Consider the following 16,916-nt stretch of genomic DNA (forward strand, 5'->3'; position numbering starts at 1 on the left):
AACCCCTGAGCACCAGTGGTTGTGGCCCCCAAACAAACAAAACAAGAAGGGGAAATATATCCTGAGACTTGGTTCTAGGTGGTCAGGACTTAGAAACAAAACTTTCATTTAGGGGCCAGAGCTATGGCACAGCTCTAGGGCATTTGCCTTGCATGAGCTAACTTAGGACAGACCAAGTGGATCCCCCGGTGTTCCATATGGTTCCCCAAGCCAGGAGTGATTTCTGAATGCATAGCCAGGAGTAACCCCTAAACGTCACTGGGTGTGGCCCCAAAACAAACAAACCAAAAAACAAAAACAAGAAAACTTTCATCCAAATGTCACACAGTTTTGGGCTGGCTGTCCCCTCCCAATGCCAGCTTCATAGTCCTGTCTGGTTCCTTCTCCATCATGCTGTGTCCCCTTCAAACTTCCACAGCCTCCCCACACAAACCAGCCGGCGGGAGGGGGTCCCTCAAAACCCCAGCTTGGCGTCACACCCGTCCTGAGCTGAGCTTCTGGGAAGATTGCCCAAGGAATGATAAATGACCTACGGACAGGCAAGGACGAACACACCCTAGTCCACTGCCAACTGCCCATTCCAGCCCTGGCTCGCTGTCTCGCTTCCCCCAGGACTCAGAATAAGGAGTGGGCGGACCACAATTAATGAGAAGGCCTTCCATGGGGTGTCCTGTGCGAGACTAACATTGTACAGGAAAGGATTGGCTGGAGGGTGTGTCCCTGTGCTCCTTGAACTCTCTGAAACTGGGATCTGCACCCCTGCTGTTTTTTTTTTGGGGGGGTCACACCCCGCAGCGCTCAGGGGTTCCTCCTAGCTCTACGCTCAGAAATCGCTCCTGACAGGCTCAGGAACCATATAGGATGCTGGGATTTAAACCACCGTCCTTCTGTATGCAAGGCAAACGCCCTACCTCCATGCTGTCTTGGGGCCAGTATTGTGTATGTAAACATTTTATGGGATTATTATGTTACTGACCCTACCCTGATCCGGTGATTGTGCCCTACCCTAGGGTGTGACCTGACATTCTGCCCCCACCCTAGGGTGGTACCTGATTCTGCTTCCACCATTGGGTGGTACCTGATCCCACCATTGGGTGGTACCTGATTCTGGGGGATAAAAACAAGGGTCTGTGGAAGGCAAAGGGCTTTTTAGCTGGAACTGAGGCTGAGACTTTGGACTTCAGTCTTGTCCACCGAATAAAGCTAATATTTTCACAAGCCTGACTGTCTGCGAGCTGTTTACCCGCTGTTTCACCTCAGAACCGTCGGCTGGACAGGGTGGCAGACGCGTGCTCCGAGCTGGAGGGGAAAGACCTCATCCTCCATCCCTCTATCAGTCAACCTTTTCAGGGGCTGACTTGCAACAGCCAGAGTGCAGACTGTCTCTCAGGTCCCTATGGGCCACCACCAAGCCAGGATACAATTCAGAGCTTGCAGTGTCGGGATGTGGCCACCAGGGGACAGAAAGCCCTGCACTGTGAACGAGGCGCCCAGGTAGACAGACCTTGGCGGCCACCAACGCACATCACACACCTCCAGATGTGGGCATCACTTGGGGGACCCAAGAGTGGGTGTGGGGAGTGATTCCGGCTGGCTGACTGCCCTGGTCACGTTCCTGGGGCACAGGAGGCCGTACCAGGGTGCACACTGTGCCGGCTGGTGTTTATTTGTCAGCAGATGATTCTTGGAGGGGGAGATGGAGAGAGTGGATCCATTTCACCTGCGTCAGGAAAATAGCAGCTTGCAGGGTGGAGAGATGGAGATTCGTTTCCCAGCGCCCCAGTAAATCCCTGAGGTCATGGGATGGCCACACAGCACTTCCTGCCCTCCTGCCCAGCCAGAGGCTCACTGGATGCCAGGGAGCACCACCCTCATGGTCCCCCACACCCTTTCACCCACTAACCAGGGTGACATGGGGGGGCTTAGCTCCACCAGGGGCAGCCCTGCCTCCTCTGCCCCCCTACTCATCCCTTCTCTTCAAAGCCCAGACCCTGTGCCCCCTACACCCCATGCTTCTGTCCTATTCCCTAGACTCCAAACCTTTCTCTTGGTCTTCTCAAATTGCCCCTTCGTCCCCCACCCAACCTCAGCCTGACCCTCCTGCCCTCCCAGGCTCCCTGGAGAATCGGGGTGTGCTGCAGGCACTTCTACTGTCTAGACTGTCGTCACCCCCCCCCACCCCAGTCTGGGCCCCACCCCTTTCCTTCCTTCCCCTCCCTCTCCTGTCCTGCTGGGTGCGCTCAGAAGCCCCGTTGAGACCAGGAACACTTGCAGAGCTGGGCCAGCCGGCCAGCCCCGGGGTACCTGGCGATGCTGGGTCGCAGTGGCAGCACAACCCCAAGAAAGCAGTAAGATGACTCCGGATTCAGGTCCCCGGAGTGTGAGGCTGGAGGGACGAGAGACAGGTGGAGTATCTGGCAGCAGAGAGGAAGTGAGGGGTTGGGTAGAGTGGAGACAGGAACCGAGGGGTTGGACTGGGGGGCCGGCACTGAGGGTGAGGGGAACGTGATTGGGGGACTCTGGGCTCCTGGAAGGCTTGGGTGGCTTCAGCAGACATCAGAGACCCAGTGGACAGATTGATAGCACAGTGAGAAGGGTGTTTGTTTTTGCACTCAGCCAACTTGGATTCTATCCCTGGCATCCCATATGGACCCCCTGAGCACCAGAGTCAGGAGGTACCCCTGAGCCACCGAATGTGGCCCCAAAACAAAAAAATAAATATGTCAGAGACATGGAGTCTAAGGGGCAGGGAGCAGAGGAGAGACAGCTCTCTGTCCCCAACTCCCTATTGGTCCCCCAGGAGCTGATCATAAGGAGGGAAGCTTTCATCTAGAAATCTGGGGGCCCTAGGGGCATCTGTCCCTGAAGAGGTAGGTGCCCAGAGACCCTGATGCTTTTTGTGGCCACAGCTGCTCGAGTCCCAGTGTCCAGTCCAGACAGAGCTTATATTGGGGTGCAGTGTGGGAGGGTCTGGCAGGTCCTATCCAGAATTAAGTGGCTATGCTTTGATTCGTCCTTCTGTCCCCCCCCATCTCCAGCTGGGCAGCCCCGCGGGGCTCTGCTCCCCTCACCGAACAGCAGCGGCCCTGGCCAGGGCTTCCAAGGCTACTGGCCCGAGATCCCTGAGCGGTCCCCGTGCGTGGCTGGAGTGGTCCCTGTCATCTACTACAGCGTCCTGCTGAGTCTGGGGCTACCTGGTGAGAGGGGCTGAAAGGGGCCCTGGAATCCCCTTTGAGAGGTGGGGAATACCCTACTCTGGACTGACCCCCAAGAGCCCCAGCCATGGTTCTCCAGGCTTTCCTTGTAGTCTACGGGGAGGCTCTAAATTTGGGTCTAAGCTTCCTCCAGAGCAGAGCTTCCCCCTTCTCCCCTAAGCCATAGGCAATTTCCAGAGGGTAAGATCAGTCTGGAGAGACCCTCACCCCCTCAGCTTAGTGCAAAGGTTTTAGGATTCACCAAGACTCTACACAGCATGGCCATAGAGATAGCATGGAGGTAGGGTGTTTGCCTTGCATGTAGAAGGACGGTGGTTTGAATCCCGGCATCCCATATGGTCCTATGTAGAGCCAGGAGTAACCCCTGAGCACTGCCGGGTGTGACCCTAAAACCAAAAAAAAAAAAAAAAAAAAAAAAAAAGAGCAGATTTGGGGGAAGAAGACAGGGAAGGAGGAGGAGAATTGGTTTTGGGTTATAACCTTTCTGCTAAAGGCAGCATCCCACAGGAAGGATCCCAGGGGAAGGACCCCAGGAGGCTAGCAGGCAGGGTCCCCACCCCAGCCAGGGAAGAAGCCATGGGAGAGGGGGTGAGGGTGGGCTGCCCTGAACAGGAGCCATTCAGGAGGGTCAAGAAGGGATTGGGGGGCCAGAGCAAGGAGGGCATTTACCTCACACATGGCCAACCTGGGTTCGATTCCCAGCATCCTATATGGTCCCCAGAACACCTCCAGAGTATCTCCTGAGCATTGCCAGGAGAATTCATGATTGCAGAGCCAGAAGTAAACCCTAAATGTAGAACCAGGAATGATCCCTGAGCACAGAACCAGGAATAACCCATGAGTGCTGCTAGGGGTGATTCCTGAATGCAGAACCAGAAATAACCCCTGGACACTGCCAGGAGAACTTCCGAGTGCCGAGCCAGAAATAACCCGTGGATGTGGAACCAGGAGTGACTCCTGAGCACAGAACCAGGAGTAACCCCTGGGCATTTCCAGGGGGGTGATTTCTTAGTGCAGAGCCAGAAATAACTCCTGAGAAAAAAATTTAGAAAATAGGGAGTGAGGGCCCGGAGAGATAGCACAGCGGTGTTTGCCTTGCAAGCAGCCGATCCAGGACCAAAGGTGGTTGGTTCGAATCCCGGTGTCCCATATGGTACCCCGTGCCTGCCAGGAGCTATTTCTGAGCACACAGCCAGGAGTAACCCCTGAGCACCACCGGGTGTGACCCAAAAACAAAAAAAAAAAAAAAAAAAAAAGAAAATAGGGAGTGAGGTTCCCTGGATGCCTGGTCAAGTCCTCACCTCTGCCCTCTGCCTTTTCACCCCCACTCTCTGCCTTCTGCTCCATCAGTCAATCTCCTGACTTCAGTGGCCCTGGCCCGCCTGGCCTCGAGGACGAGGAAACCCTCCTACTACTACCTGCTGGCACTCACCGCCTCGGACATCGTCACGCAGGTGGTCATCGTGTTCGTGGGCTTCCTCCTGCAGGGAGCTGTGTTGGCCCGGCAGGTGCCACAGGCTGTGGTTCGAACTGCCAACATCCTGGAGTTTGCCGCCAACCACGCATCAGTGTGGCTGGCAGTACTGCTCACACTGGACAGGTATAGTGCACTGTGCCACCCGCTGCACCACCGTGCCACCTCGTCCCCGGGTCGCACACGCAGGGCCATCGGCGTGGTGCTCAGCGCCGCACTGCTCACTGGCATCCCCTTCTACTGGTGGCTGGACGTGTGGCGAGATGCGGACCCCCCAAGCACACTGGATGAGGTGCTCAAATGGGCCCACTGCCTCACTGTCTACTTCGTCCCCTGTGCCATCTTTCTGGTCACCAACTCGGCCATTGTGTGGCGGCTGCATCACCGTAGGCGGCTCCAACCCGGTGTGGGCCGGAGTACTGCCATCCTGCTGGGTGTCACCACGCTGTTCACCCTCCTCTGGGCACCCCGCATTATTGTCATGCTTTACCACCTGTACGTGGCCCCCGTGCACCGGGACTGGAGGGTCCATTTGGCCCTGGACGTGGCCAACATGGTGGCCATGCTCAACACCGCCGTCAACTTTGGCCTCTACTGCTTGGTCAGCAAGACTTTCCGGGCTGCTGTGCGTGGTGTCATCCGCGATGCCCACTTGCCCTGTGCCCTGGGCGCAAGGTCAGATAGCACGGGGGCGGCACCTGTGCTGAAGCCTCCAGAGTCCCCACAGAGGGCAGGGTTGTAGAGCCAAGGGGGGCTTCGAAGAGGTTCCTGGCTGCAGGGTAAGGCATCCCTATGGTTGTGCCCTTTGCAATGGGGATGGGAGGGAGGGAGGAAGGTTTCCAGGGAGAAGAGAGGGCAGGTCATCCCTGGAAAGGAAACTGCTGGGTGTGGCCGATGCTGATGCGTCTGTGCTATGGATAGTTCTTTGTGAGGGATGTTTTGTGTTGTATTCATTAATGCATTTGTAATATATAACTTATGGTGGTCAAATTAATGCTGGTGGCATTGTATTAGTAATTCACAAAAAGGTAGATGAATGTTGTTGGGTAGAGGGGAAAGTGGATAGATGGATGAGTGGGTGGGTGGATAGATGGCTGGATGTGTGGACGTATGCATGTATGTATGTGTAGATGGATGGATAGATGGATGAGTGGATGGATGATTAAAAACGAGTGGATGAGTGGATGGACATGAGGGGAATCCATGAACAGATGGGTAGATGGATGGATGAGTGGATGGATGAATAAAAGAAAGATCCATGAGTGAGTACATGAATGGATGATTGGATGGATGGGGCAGTGGCAATCTGTCTGGATGGCTGAATACAAATTGTTTCCAGCTTGTCCTCCATGATTCCCCTAGTTTCAGATCACCTCTCAAAGTTCTAGTGGCAAAAACAGAGTGGAAAAAAAACAAAAACAAAAACAAAAACGAACCGCAAGGGGATAGAGTGATCGTACAGTGGGTAGGGCAACCCACTTGTACGTGACTGATCCGGGTTTGATTCCCAGCTTTATTTTAGTCCTCCGAGCTTGCCAGGAGTGAGTGATGTCTGAATGCAGAGCCAGGAGTAACCCTAAGTGCTCCCCCCCCCCCAAAAAAAATAACTACTTGCAAGATTCTCAGCATTTCCCAGACAGGGGACCCTCCTGTGTGAAGCTGGGCAAGTGGGGAAGGCTGCTGAAGTTAGGGGTGTTCTTAAAGCAATTGGAAGCCTCATGATCCCAAACATCTTGGTTGAATTTCTCTTTGCTCCTTGCCTGGAGCCAGAACACTTTCAAGCACAGAACAACCCTGGGGCAGTCTGTCCCATTGTGGCTGAGCAGAGAGGAAATAACTTCTCAGGGAGAGAGCACGAAACCAGGGGTGGAGGAGGAGGAGGAGGAGGAGGAGGAGGAAGGCCCAGTGCACCGCCCTTGGAGAAGGGACCCTGCACCCCAGGAAGGAGATGGCCCAACCCAGGAGGCCCCTTTAAAACCTCCCCAGGATGCCAACCTGAAGAGGCAGCTGGGAGAGATTAGTAAAGGGGTGGGGGGGGGTGGGGCTCCCACCTGCTCCTGGCCTTGAGTAAACACATTAGCTACCCAGCTGAGCTGGGCTGGACTTACAGGTCAAACTGAGCTGATCTGACCTTTCCTTGAAATGGGACCTGGAGATCAGCTCCCCACAGCACCCAGCACCCCCGCACCCCCTCCTGTTATTAATGAGATGGGCAGTCCAGAGCAGCTAAGGACTGGGTACTGCTTGGTGTAAAATAAACACTCCAGCTCTCTTCCTTTCCAGATTTTTCCAGAGTGGGGCCGGTAAAAGACAGCCCCTGCTTCCTTCCTACCCACCCAAACTCCCCAAAGCTTTAACACCCAGACTTTCTTCTGGAGCAACCCTAAGCAGAGGGAGTTGGGAGACCAGCCTGGACCAGTCCCAGCCATGGTTGGATCTGCATGGTTTCTGTGCCCTGAACCCCACTTTCTGCACCCCTCAGTCTAATGCTGAGAGCCAATAAGAATTCATGTGTGTGAGTCACAGGACCATTTCCAGTTCTTTTAAAAAAATTTTGGGCCAGACCTGGTGGTGCTCAGGAGTTACTTCCTGGCTCTGCCCAGGAATCACTCCTGGCAGGCTCGGGGAACCTTATGAGATGCCAGCTATTGAACCCAGGTAGCTGCGTGCAAGGCAAATGCCTTACAGTGTGCTATCCCTCCAGTTCCCCCCCCCCATTTCCAGTTTTGAAGATGCCAAGCAATGAATTTCTTTTATTTTTTTGGGGGGTACCAAAAATATGGAACGCTTCACGAATTTGCATGCCATCCTTGTGCAGGGGCCATGCTAATCTTCTCTGTATCGTTCCAATTTTAGTATATGTGCTGCCGAAGTGAGCACAAGCAATGAGTTTCTAAGATGTAACCTGAAGGACAGAGGGTGAACCCCCAGTGCTGGGAATTCAAGAACACAAGCAGGAAAGGGGAAGAAGTGATGATGGAATAAATGGGGGCCCACCCCAGAGGGTAGCTTAGAACTTTGGAGGAGCCTGGGCCTCTGACATTTGCAGCAGAAACGGAGTCCTCAAAGGAAAAAGAACTTTACTTAATCCTCCTGTTGGAATCGTTGCCCCTCAAATTCAATGGATTCAGGAGGGAAATTTGCCTTGCACATGACTGACCTGAGTTCGATCCCTGGCACCCCATATGGTTCCCCGAGCCTGCCAGGAGTAATTTCTGAGCACAAAGCCAAGAGGAACCCATGAGCGTTGTTGGATGTGGCCAAAGCAACAATAATAACAACAACAACAACAACAACAACTCAGTGGACCCAGTGCTTCATTTGAGTCACCATATTGCTTTATTGGCTCCCTGGTTTAGAAGACTAGGATTCAAATCGTTTAGTAACTTCTTCTTCTTCTTTTTTTCTCAACACACAAATGCAAGAATATTTTGTTTACTCCAGAACTGGAGTTTGTTTTAAGTGAGGTGCTTCCATAGTTTACATAGATCCCCACACTACATTCTTGGAACCATGTTTTGGAACTTCTGAAGTAGACAAGAAACCAAAACTCTTTCAGTTGCTTAGGAAAACGAACATGAAGAAATACGGTTTCCTCATGAAAAAAAAAAAAGCCCCTGTGGGGCCAGAGCGGTGGTGCAAGCAGTAGGGCATTTGCCTTGCACACGGTGACCTAGAATGGACCTTGGTTCTATCCCTGGCGTTCTATCCCTGGCGTCTATATGGTCCCCCAAGCCAGGAGTGATTTGTGAGCGCATAGCCAGGAGTAACCCCTGAGCATCACTGGGTGTGACCCAAAGACCCCCCCCAAAAAAGCTCCTGGGAGTAAGTTGGGGGGTCTGAAAGGGTCCCCCTGTAAACCTGGAAATCTCTGTGAACAGGAGTTGTAGGTAAAAACACCTGGGGTGATATTGGGGGTGCAAGGCCACCCCAGCTCATTGGAAAGGCCCAGTAAGCTTTGAGGGGGCCTCAGATCTCAGGTGGGGAGGTTCCTGGGTTCAAGAGCATTTTTTTTATACGCGTGAGGCCTTGAGTTCCGTCCCCAACACACACACACACACACACACACACACACACACACACACACACACGACTCTTACAAAATGAAACACAATGCAGCAGTCCTGAGAAGAAAAGTGTCTGTCCCTCACCCCAACAAAGCCAGGAGTTTCCAGATATGGATGGGAAGACAACCGAGGCAGGCAGAGTTTGCACAGGTGGGACTTTGATTCCCCCAGAAGGGACTCATGTTAGCATGTGACTCCCAAGAAGGGAGCCCTAAGTAATATGGCCATTAAGCAGAAGAAGGAACTGTCCTGCCTCCTCCCCCAGGCACTACGAATAAATGACTGAATGACTGACACACCTGGGTCCTAACCTGCTCCAGGTGTAAGACAGAGCAAACCCCAAGAACCTCTTCCGGTACTTGTCTTTCCATATCCCACCTCTAGGTGGCGCTCAGGAACTCTGACAGGCTCAGGGGACCAGACGGGATGCCGGGGATCGAACCTGGGTCCCACTGTGTGCAAAGCAAGCTCCCTCCCCTCTGTGCTAACCTCTGGCCCCAGCTTCAGGGATTTTTTTTTGTGTGTGTGTGTGGTTTTTGGGTCACACCCGGCAGTGCTCAGGGGTTACTCCTGGCTCCATGCTCAGAAATTGCTCCTGGCAGGCACGGGGAACCATATGGGACGCCGGGATTCGAACCGATGACCTTCTGCATGAAAGGCAAACACCTTACTTCCATGCTATCTCTCCAGCCCCTCAGGGATTTTTTTTTGGGGGGGGGTCACACTCAGGAGTTACTCTTGGCTCTACGCTCAGAAATCGCCCCCAGCAGGCTCAGGGGAGCATATGGGGTGTTGGTATTCGAACCACTGTCCTTCTGCATGCAAGGCAAACACTGTACCTCCATGCTCTCTCCGGCCCCAGCTTCAGTGATTTTTGCCTCTCGTCCACCTAATGGTCTAGCTTCCTGTTTCTCTAACACACCAGCATTAGCTAATGGTTCCTTTTTAGCAATTTTGTGATACCTAATAAAAGGTTAATATCATTTTAGCTAAGCTTGCTGCTGAAGTAAAGTGAAAAGCATGATTAAAACCATTTTGGTTTCCCCCTGGGAGCAATAGCACAGAGGGAGGGCATTAGATTTGCTCATAGTTGACCCACATTTGATCCTGGCATCCCTTATGGTCCCCTGAGCATGCCAGGACTAATTTCTAAGCTCAGAACCAGGACTAAACCTGAGCACCGCAGGGCACTGCTGGGTCCAAAAAACAACAAAACAAAATAAAAGAACAACAAGAAGCTTATCCCTGCCTCAATGGGGATCTCTGTGTGTGTGTGGGTGGGTGTACACCTCAATATATATCTATATAGGGGCAGGGCTGGAGACAAAGTTGGGGTGGGGCCTCCTAAGCAATGCTCAAGACCTCTGGGGACCACTTCTGGTAATACCAGTGAGCCAGATGGATGTTGGTATTAACCCAGGGGCCCCTAGGGTACATCTGATGGTGCTGGAGATTGGGGGGGGGGGTCAGCAGCAGTGCTGAAACTCAGGCCTCAGGCATGCTAGCCATGGACCCCTGACCCTAAGAGAGAGAGAGAGAGAGAGAGAGAGAGAGAGAGAGAGAGAGAGAGAGAGAGAGAAGCAGACAACCACTATGTGGGCACCCTCCCCATCTCTTTCTCTCTCTGTCTCTCTCTCTCTGTCTCGTCTCTCTCTCTCTGTCTCGTCTCTCTCTGTCTCTCTCTGTCTCTCTGTCTCTCTGTCTCTCTCTCTCACACACACACACACACACACACACACACACACCCCAGACAACCAGACAACACAATTCCATTCTTTCTTTGGTGTAGTTGCCACCAGATATGCAGTGGGCACAGAGGTCTGTCTTTTTGCCATGAACAGATTCCAGTTGAGGGGGTTATTTGAGGGTGTGAACCCCTAAGCACCTTTCATTTTCTGAGTGCATAGATATGTAATTTCTGCTAGTTTGGGAGTTGGCTGACAAATCATTTTCTCATTTCTGTACCAACATGTATTCCTTGCCTAAAGATATTTATTTTCCTCTTTTTTTTCCTCTATTTTTTTTTGTTTTGTTTTTGTTTTTAGGTCACACCTGGCAGCACTCGGATTACTTCTGACTCTGTGCTCAGAAATTGCTTCTGTCAGGCTGGAGGGACCATATGGGATGCCAGGGATTGAACCCAGGTTGTCCTGGGTCGCTGGGTATAAGGCAAACACCCTACCGCTTCCTTCCTTCCTTCCTTCCTTCCTTCCTTCCTTCCTTCCTTCCTTCCTTCCTTCCTTCCTTCCTTCCTTTCTTTCTTCTTTTTTTCTTTCCTTCTTTCTATTTCTTTCTTTCTCTCTTTCTCTCCTTCCCTCCCTCCCTCCCTCTCCTTTCTCTTTCTTTCTTTCCTTCCTTCCTTTCCTTCTTTGTACTTCTTTCGTTCTCTCTTTCTCTCCTTCCCTCCCTCCCCCTTTTCCCTTCCTTCCTTCCTTCCTTCCTTCCTTCCTTCCTTCCTTCCTTCCTTCCTTCCTTCCTTCCTTTCTTTCTTCTTTTTTTCTTTCCTTCTTTCTATTTCTTTCTTTCTCTCTTTCTCTCCTTCCCTCCCTCCCTCCCTCTCCTTTCTCTTTCTTTCTTTCCTTCCTTCCTTTCCTTCTTTGTACTTCTTTCGTTCTCTCTTTCTCTCCTTCCCTCCCTCCCCCTTTTCCCTTCCTTTTCCTTCCTTCCTTCCTCCCTTCTTCCTTCCTTCCCTCCCTCCCTCCCTCCCTTCTCCCTCCCCCTCCCTCCCTCCCTCCCTCCTCCCTCCCTCCCTCCCTCCCTCCCTCCCTTCCTTCCTTCCTTCCTTCCTTCCTTCCTTCCTTCCTTCCTTCCTTCCTTCCTTCCTTCCTTCCTTCCTTCCTTCCTTCCTTCCTTCCCTTTCTTTCCCATAACTAGTGGTGCCCAGGGATCAAACCCAGGTCGACCACATGCAAGGCAAATGCCCTCCACACGGCAGTATCTCTTTGACCCTTTCTTTGCCCCCCCCTTTTGGGGTAAGCCCTGGTGGAACAGCAAAAGGGTGGGGGTTGGGGGTTGAGCTAACTCCCCTGCAGCATTGGGTGCTTGCTTCCAGCACATTTGGCAGACCTTGGAGGGCCAGGGATTGAATCCCAGCTGGTCTCTTCATCTGATAGTTGTGTTTTCTTCTCTCAGGCAACAATAACAACAGTAAAGTGTATTTCCGGCTGAGGCATGGGGTGTGCTCAGAATAAAGAGTTTGCTTAAGTATGGGCTTGATCACTCTAAGCTGGATCTCCAGAACTTCAGCTACTGGGATATACCACTGGGGAAGTGGTAGGCCAGCAGGGAGGGTGTTTGCCTTGCACGTGGCTGATCTTCAGCATCCCCTATGGTTCCCCCCACCAACAGCACCATCAGAAGTGATCCCTGAGCACAGAGCCACAAGAACGCCATGAGCATCACTGGTTGCGGCCTCCAAAGAACAAAAAGCAGGGCCAGAGCAAGAGCACAACAGGGAGGGCGTTTGCCTTGCATGTGGCCAACCTCAGTTTGTTCCCGGCATCCCTTATGGTCCCCGAACCTGCCAGGAGCGATTTCTGAGCACAGAGCAGGAGTAACCCCTGACCGCTGCCAGGAGTGCTCCCCCCAACCCCCCCCCAAAACCAATTCAAATAAACAAACAAACAACAAGCAAGAAAAAGAAACACAAGCAAATTGGTGAAGAGGTGTCTGAACTTCCTTCCCGGAAGATTTTTCCCATGATGGTGAGAGCTTTGAAATGGTTTTTGGCCTCCACCATCTGTATTTGTTCTCAGCAGGACACTAGAAATGTGTTTACTGTTTTTCTGGGACCTTGTAGGGCCTGAGTCATCCTCCCCAGCCCCCAGGATTCTTCCCAGCCTCTTGAGATTCAAACAAGGGGCACTGCAGGTGACTACCATCTCTGTGGGCGTAGAGGGGCTCCTCAACCCATCCTCTTTGCTTTGGTCCCAACCCAAAAGCAGTCTGGTTGAATACAAAGGTTCAAGCTGCCTGCCCAGACTTCTAGAAGTTTCTGGAGGCTTCCGGAGCCCAGGAGTAAATGCCACTTTTGTTTTGTTTTTGTCTTATTTTTGTTTTTGCTCAGGGGTTACTCCTGGCTCTGTGCTCAGAAATCACTCTGGCCATGCTCAAGGGGACCATATGAAATGCCAGGGGTCGAACCTGCCATGTGCTAGCCAAATGTCCTACCTGCCTTTAAACGCTATTTTCCGAATTAATCCTAGAACCCTTTGGTCGTCCTGGTGTGCTGGTTGTCTTGGGGTTCTTGTCCTCCAAGCCCCGACTTTGCCTGCCCTGTCTGTATAGGGCCGAGCAGCAGGGGGCGGTGCAGGACAGGCAGACTGGGAGTTGGGGAGGGGCAGGGGGTAGGACTTCCACGATGATTGACGGGGAAGTGAAAGTGCCCTCCTAGAAATTGTCTCCTGGGGTCCCTGCAGTCCCTTTGTGGGTATTGGTCATTGTCGGTGGGTTCCACTCACCCCATCCCAGGCCTGGTCTACCTGAACAAAACCTCTGGGCATCCTGCTGTGGCTCAGAGCAGCGATTTCCACTATAGGATGAAGGGATGGGGTGGGGGGGGAAGGTGAACCTCCTCACTGGGGGACTGCTTAGGGCCCTGTCCTTAACTGGGGGGCCAGAACCCTCATTTCTAACTGGGGAGTCAGAGATCCTGGTCTCTCTAACTGGGAGACCAGAAACCCCAACCCTAACTGGAGGGCTAGAGACCCCATCTCTAAATTGGGGCAGAGACCCCCATCTCTAACTGGGGGGCCGGAAACCCCATTCCCAACTGGTGGGATCAGGGAGCCCCCATCCCGAACTGGGGGGGACCAAAGATCCCTACCTTAACTGGGGATAGAGAGTGCCTCTGAGGGCTATTTGAGAAAGAAAGGGTGTCCAATGCTGAGATTGCCTCTACCCCCCTCAGGAAGCCTGAAAGGACCCCAGGAGAATAGAGCAACCTCTGGTGCACCCACACTGCTCTAGAAGGGGCACCCTAGTCCTTTAGTCTTTGGGAAAGCAGGGTTCAGCCTCTCCCAGGGGGGCAGTGAGGGCCCCCCCTTGTGACAGCCACCCCAACACAAAAGCACCTCCACTCTGGGGCCTTGGCTCCTCCTCCGCCCCTTACCAAGTCTGCTGGCACAAAAGGGTTAACTGGGGCTGGCTGTTCCCTGCCCCCCTTTCCTCCCCCCAGACTCCTGCCAAGGCCAGGGAGGAGGGGCAGGAGCCCCTGAGCTGCAAAGCGGAGGAGCTGGAGGGTGGGGTGCCAGAGGTGGAATGGGGCGTGGACAGGCTCAGAGGGGGTGAGTACAGAGAGATTAGGGGCCCTGGGGCAGCAGGAGAGTGAGAGAAGCACCTAGAAACGGTCTCCTGGGAGAGAAGGTGGCTGGAGAGCCTAGTTGGCAGTGCTTCCTGCCCATAAGGGAGGGGGGGAGCACCTGCTGCCATGGTTAGGGATGACAGAGCAGCCCAGCGTGTTCAGGGGGGCTCAGGTGCCCAGGCTGGCTGGGTGGTGGTTCCGTTGGGGGCCCAAGTGGGGCCCGGCCAGGGCAGCCTTTTGGTTCTCCAGGGCGGTGCTGAAGGGCCCTGCCCTTGGGAGGCAGGCTGTGTAGAGGAATGACCCGCTCCAGGGCTAGGTGGGGACCTGGGTGTTGGACCCAAAAGGGAGGAAACCCAGAAACTACACTATCCAGTTCCTTGGCTTCCAACCCTGGCTGCCTGGGTCACAGGGAGGACGGGGAGACACACTGTTTGCCTGGGGGGAAAGGCAGGTCTGGCTCAGAGGGCAGTCAGGAGGTCACCCTTGCCTGTTGGCAGTGCTCTCTGCCATGAGCCTAGTGTGATCCAATGAACCCCATAAGTTTGCCAGAGAAAGAAAGAGGGAAAGAAGAGAAAAAAAAAGAGCAAAAGAAAGAAGAGGGAAAGAAGGAAAAGAAGGGGAAAGAAAGAAAAAGCAAGGAGGAAGGAGGGAAGAAAGGAGAGAAAAAATGAAGGAAGAAGGAAGAGAAAGAGTAAGGAAGGAGGACCCGGAGGGATAGCACAGCGGCATTTGCCTTGCAAGCAGCCGATCCGGGACCAAAGGTGGTTGGTTCGAATCCCGGTGTCCCATATGGTCCCCCGTGCCTGCCAGGAGCTATTTCTGAGCAAACAGCCAGCAGTAACTCCTGAGTACCGCCGGGTGTGGCCCAAAAACAAAAACAAACAAGAAGAAGGAAGGAGGGAAGGAAAAGAAGAAAAAAGAAAGGGAAGGAAGGAAGGGAGAGAGGAAGGGAGGGAGGGGGAAGAGAGGGAGGGAGGGAAGGAGGGAGGAAGGAAGGAGGGAAGAAGGAAGAAGGGAGGGAGGGAAGAAGGAAGGGAGGGAGGGAAGAAGGAAGGGTGGGAGAAAGGAAGGAAGAGTTCTTCTGTGTGAGTTCATCCCCTCCCCACCATTTAAAAGCATATCAGCTGTGAACCCAAGGCCTCTAGGGCATGGGGAGGGCATTGCCTTGCACAAGGCTTCAATCCCTGGCACCACATATGACAGCTCACATTCTGAGCCCCCCCCCCCGCCCCCGCAGGAGTGACCCTTGACTGCAGAGCCAGGAATAAGCCCCTGGACACTGGTCAGTGTGAACAAACAAACAAACAAACAAATAAAAAACAAACTTCTGGATATAGCCCTGAGTCCTGAGTCCCTCTGATCACTACAGAGGCCTGAGGTACCAGCAGTCCTAGTGGACCCCCATATGCCAGCAGGAAAATTCCCAGGAGAGAATGCCACCAAATTATGCCAGTTCCCTGTTCGGATCTCCTACCCCTGATCCACCTCCATTCTAGAACTTTCTGTGTCAGGAACTCTAATGAAGAGATAACCCACCCAAACTCTTTTCTGTTCTCCCATCTCAGAGCCCTGTTTGGGGGAGTCTCTTAAAGTCCAACAGGTCGGGCCCGGAGAGATAGCACAGCGGCGTTTGCCTTGCAAGCAGCCAATCCAGGACCAAAGGTGGTTGGTTCGAATCCCGGTGTCCCATATGGTCCCCCGTGCCTGCCAGGAGCTATTTCTGAGCAGACAGCCAGGAGTAACCCCTGAGCACCGCTGGGTGTGGCCCAAAAACCAAAAACCAAAAAAAAAAAAAAAGTCCAACAGGTCGCCTGCTGCCAAGGACACAGGCCTGTCCTTGTGGGGCTCACGTGGCCTCATGGGGTGCTTTGGTGCCTGGTGGAAGTGGTGCTGCCCTTGGGGATCAGTGACCTGGAGCCCGTTCTGGGAGGGGCTGAGAGGAGGTGGTTCTGTGTGGGCCTTTGGTTCCTCCAAGTCTTCCACCTCACTATAGTTCTGGGGGTTCAATCTGGGGCATTTCCCTGCACCCCTGACAGGTCCCTTTCTGCACTGGGGCAGGAAGACATGCAGGACTGGGGGCAATGCCAACCAGCAGGTCACTTTCGCTCCACGGGCAGAGAGCCCAAAGCCAAAGAATTTTCTAAGAACCAAAGGAAGGCCACAGGTTGCCTGGGTGGCTGGGAAAGTGGCAAATAAGTTACCTGGAATGGAAGTCTGTGGGGGTACAGTTTAGGGGTACAGCTTTGGTTTGTTCTGGTGGAAAGGCAGAGACAAGGGAATTAGGTTGGGGTTGGACAGATAGTTTAGGGGGAAGATGCTGGCCTTGTCTGTGGTAGACTCTTTGTTTGCTTTTTGGGGGGGCCACTCCTGGCAGGCTCCAGGGATCATGTGGGATGCCAGGGATCAAACTCAGGTCAGCAGTGCCTTTCCCATTGTGTACTGTTCCAACCTCAAAGGTGGATCTATTTTGACCCTCTGGACTGCCAGGCATCACTCCAGAGTCAGGAAGAGCCCCTGAGCTGCACTGGTTGGGACCCTAAAACTGACTCCACCTCCCCCCAAAATAATTAAAGAATTAGCAAAATAGTAACTGATCTTTTTTGGGCCCTTTGAGGTTCTAATAGAAACCAGGGCATACACACAGCCCTCACTGTTTCTTCAGGTGATCAGGTTAAGGTTTGCCTTCATGGAGGAAACCAAATAGAAATGCAGGAAGAGGGACATAGAGGGGAGCAGGGAGGCCATTTGCCTTGCTTGCATCCAACCCAGGCCAACCCAAGTTTGCCAGGAATAATCCCTGAGTGCAGAGCCAGGAAGCAACACCTGAGCACTGCTGAGTGTGGCCAAAAAACCAAATG

General features: G+C 53.2%; 3 protein-coding genes and 1 non-coding gene across 4 annotated transcripts in view; 1 reads left to right on the forward strand and 3 right to left on the reverse strand.

Annotated features, from left to right (window-relative positions):
* Window positions 1-16,916, reverse strand: part of FADS6 (fatty acid desaturase 6) — a 1,183,177-nt gene that overhangs the window by 327,185 nt on the left and 839,076 nt on the right. The window lies entirely within an intron of this gene.
* HID1 (HID1 domain containing) overlaps window positions 1-16,916 on the reverse strand; it is a 994,098-nt gene that overhangs the window by 75,375 nt on the left and 901,807 nt on the right. The gene's annotated exons all lie outside the window — the stretch shown is intronic.
* GPR142 (G protein-coupled receptor 142) lies at window positions 1,445-5,549 on the forward strand. Its single transcript, XM_049768392.1, has 6 exons — window positions 1,445-1,494; window positions 1,627-1,649; window positions 2,032-2,130; window positions 2,325-2,405; window positions 3,039-3,197; window positions 4,566-5,549. The coding sequence occupies exons 1-6, from the start codon at window positions 1,445-1,447 to the stop codon at window positions 5,429-5,431; spliced, it is 1,278 nt and encodes a 425-aa protein (XP_049624349.1). The 3' UTR covers window positions 5,432-5,549.
* LOC125996062 (U6 spliceosomal RNA) lies at window positions 7,463-7,569 on the reverse strand. The gene has a single exon (XR_007491208.1). It is a non-coding gene; the product is annotated as a U6 spliceosomal RNA (small nuclear RNA).

This window comes from Suncus etruscus, chromosome 1, assembly GCF_024139225.1.
Source record: "Suncus etruscus isolate mSunEtr1 chromosome 1, mSunEtr1.pri.cur, whole genome shotgun sequence".
In the NCBI taxonomy this organism is placed as follows: Eukaryota; Metazoa; Chordata; class Mammalia; order Eulipotyphla; family Soricidae; genus Suncus; species Suncus etruscus.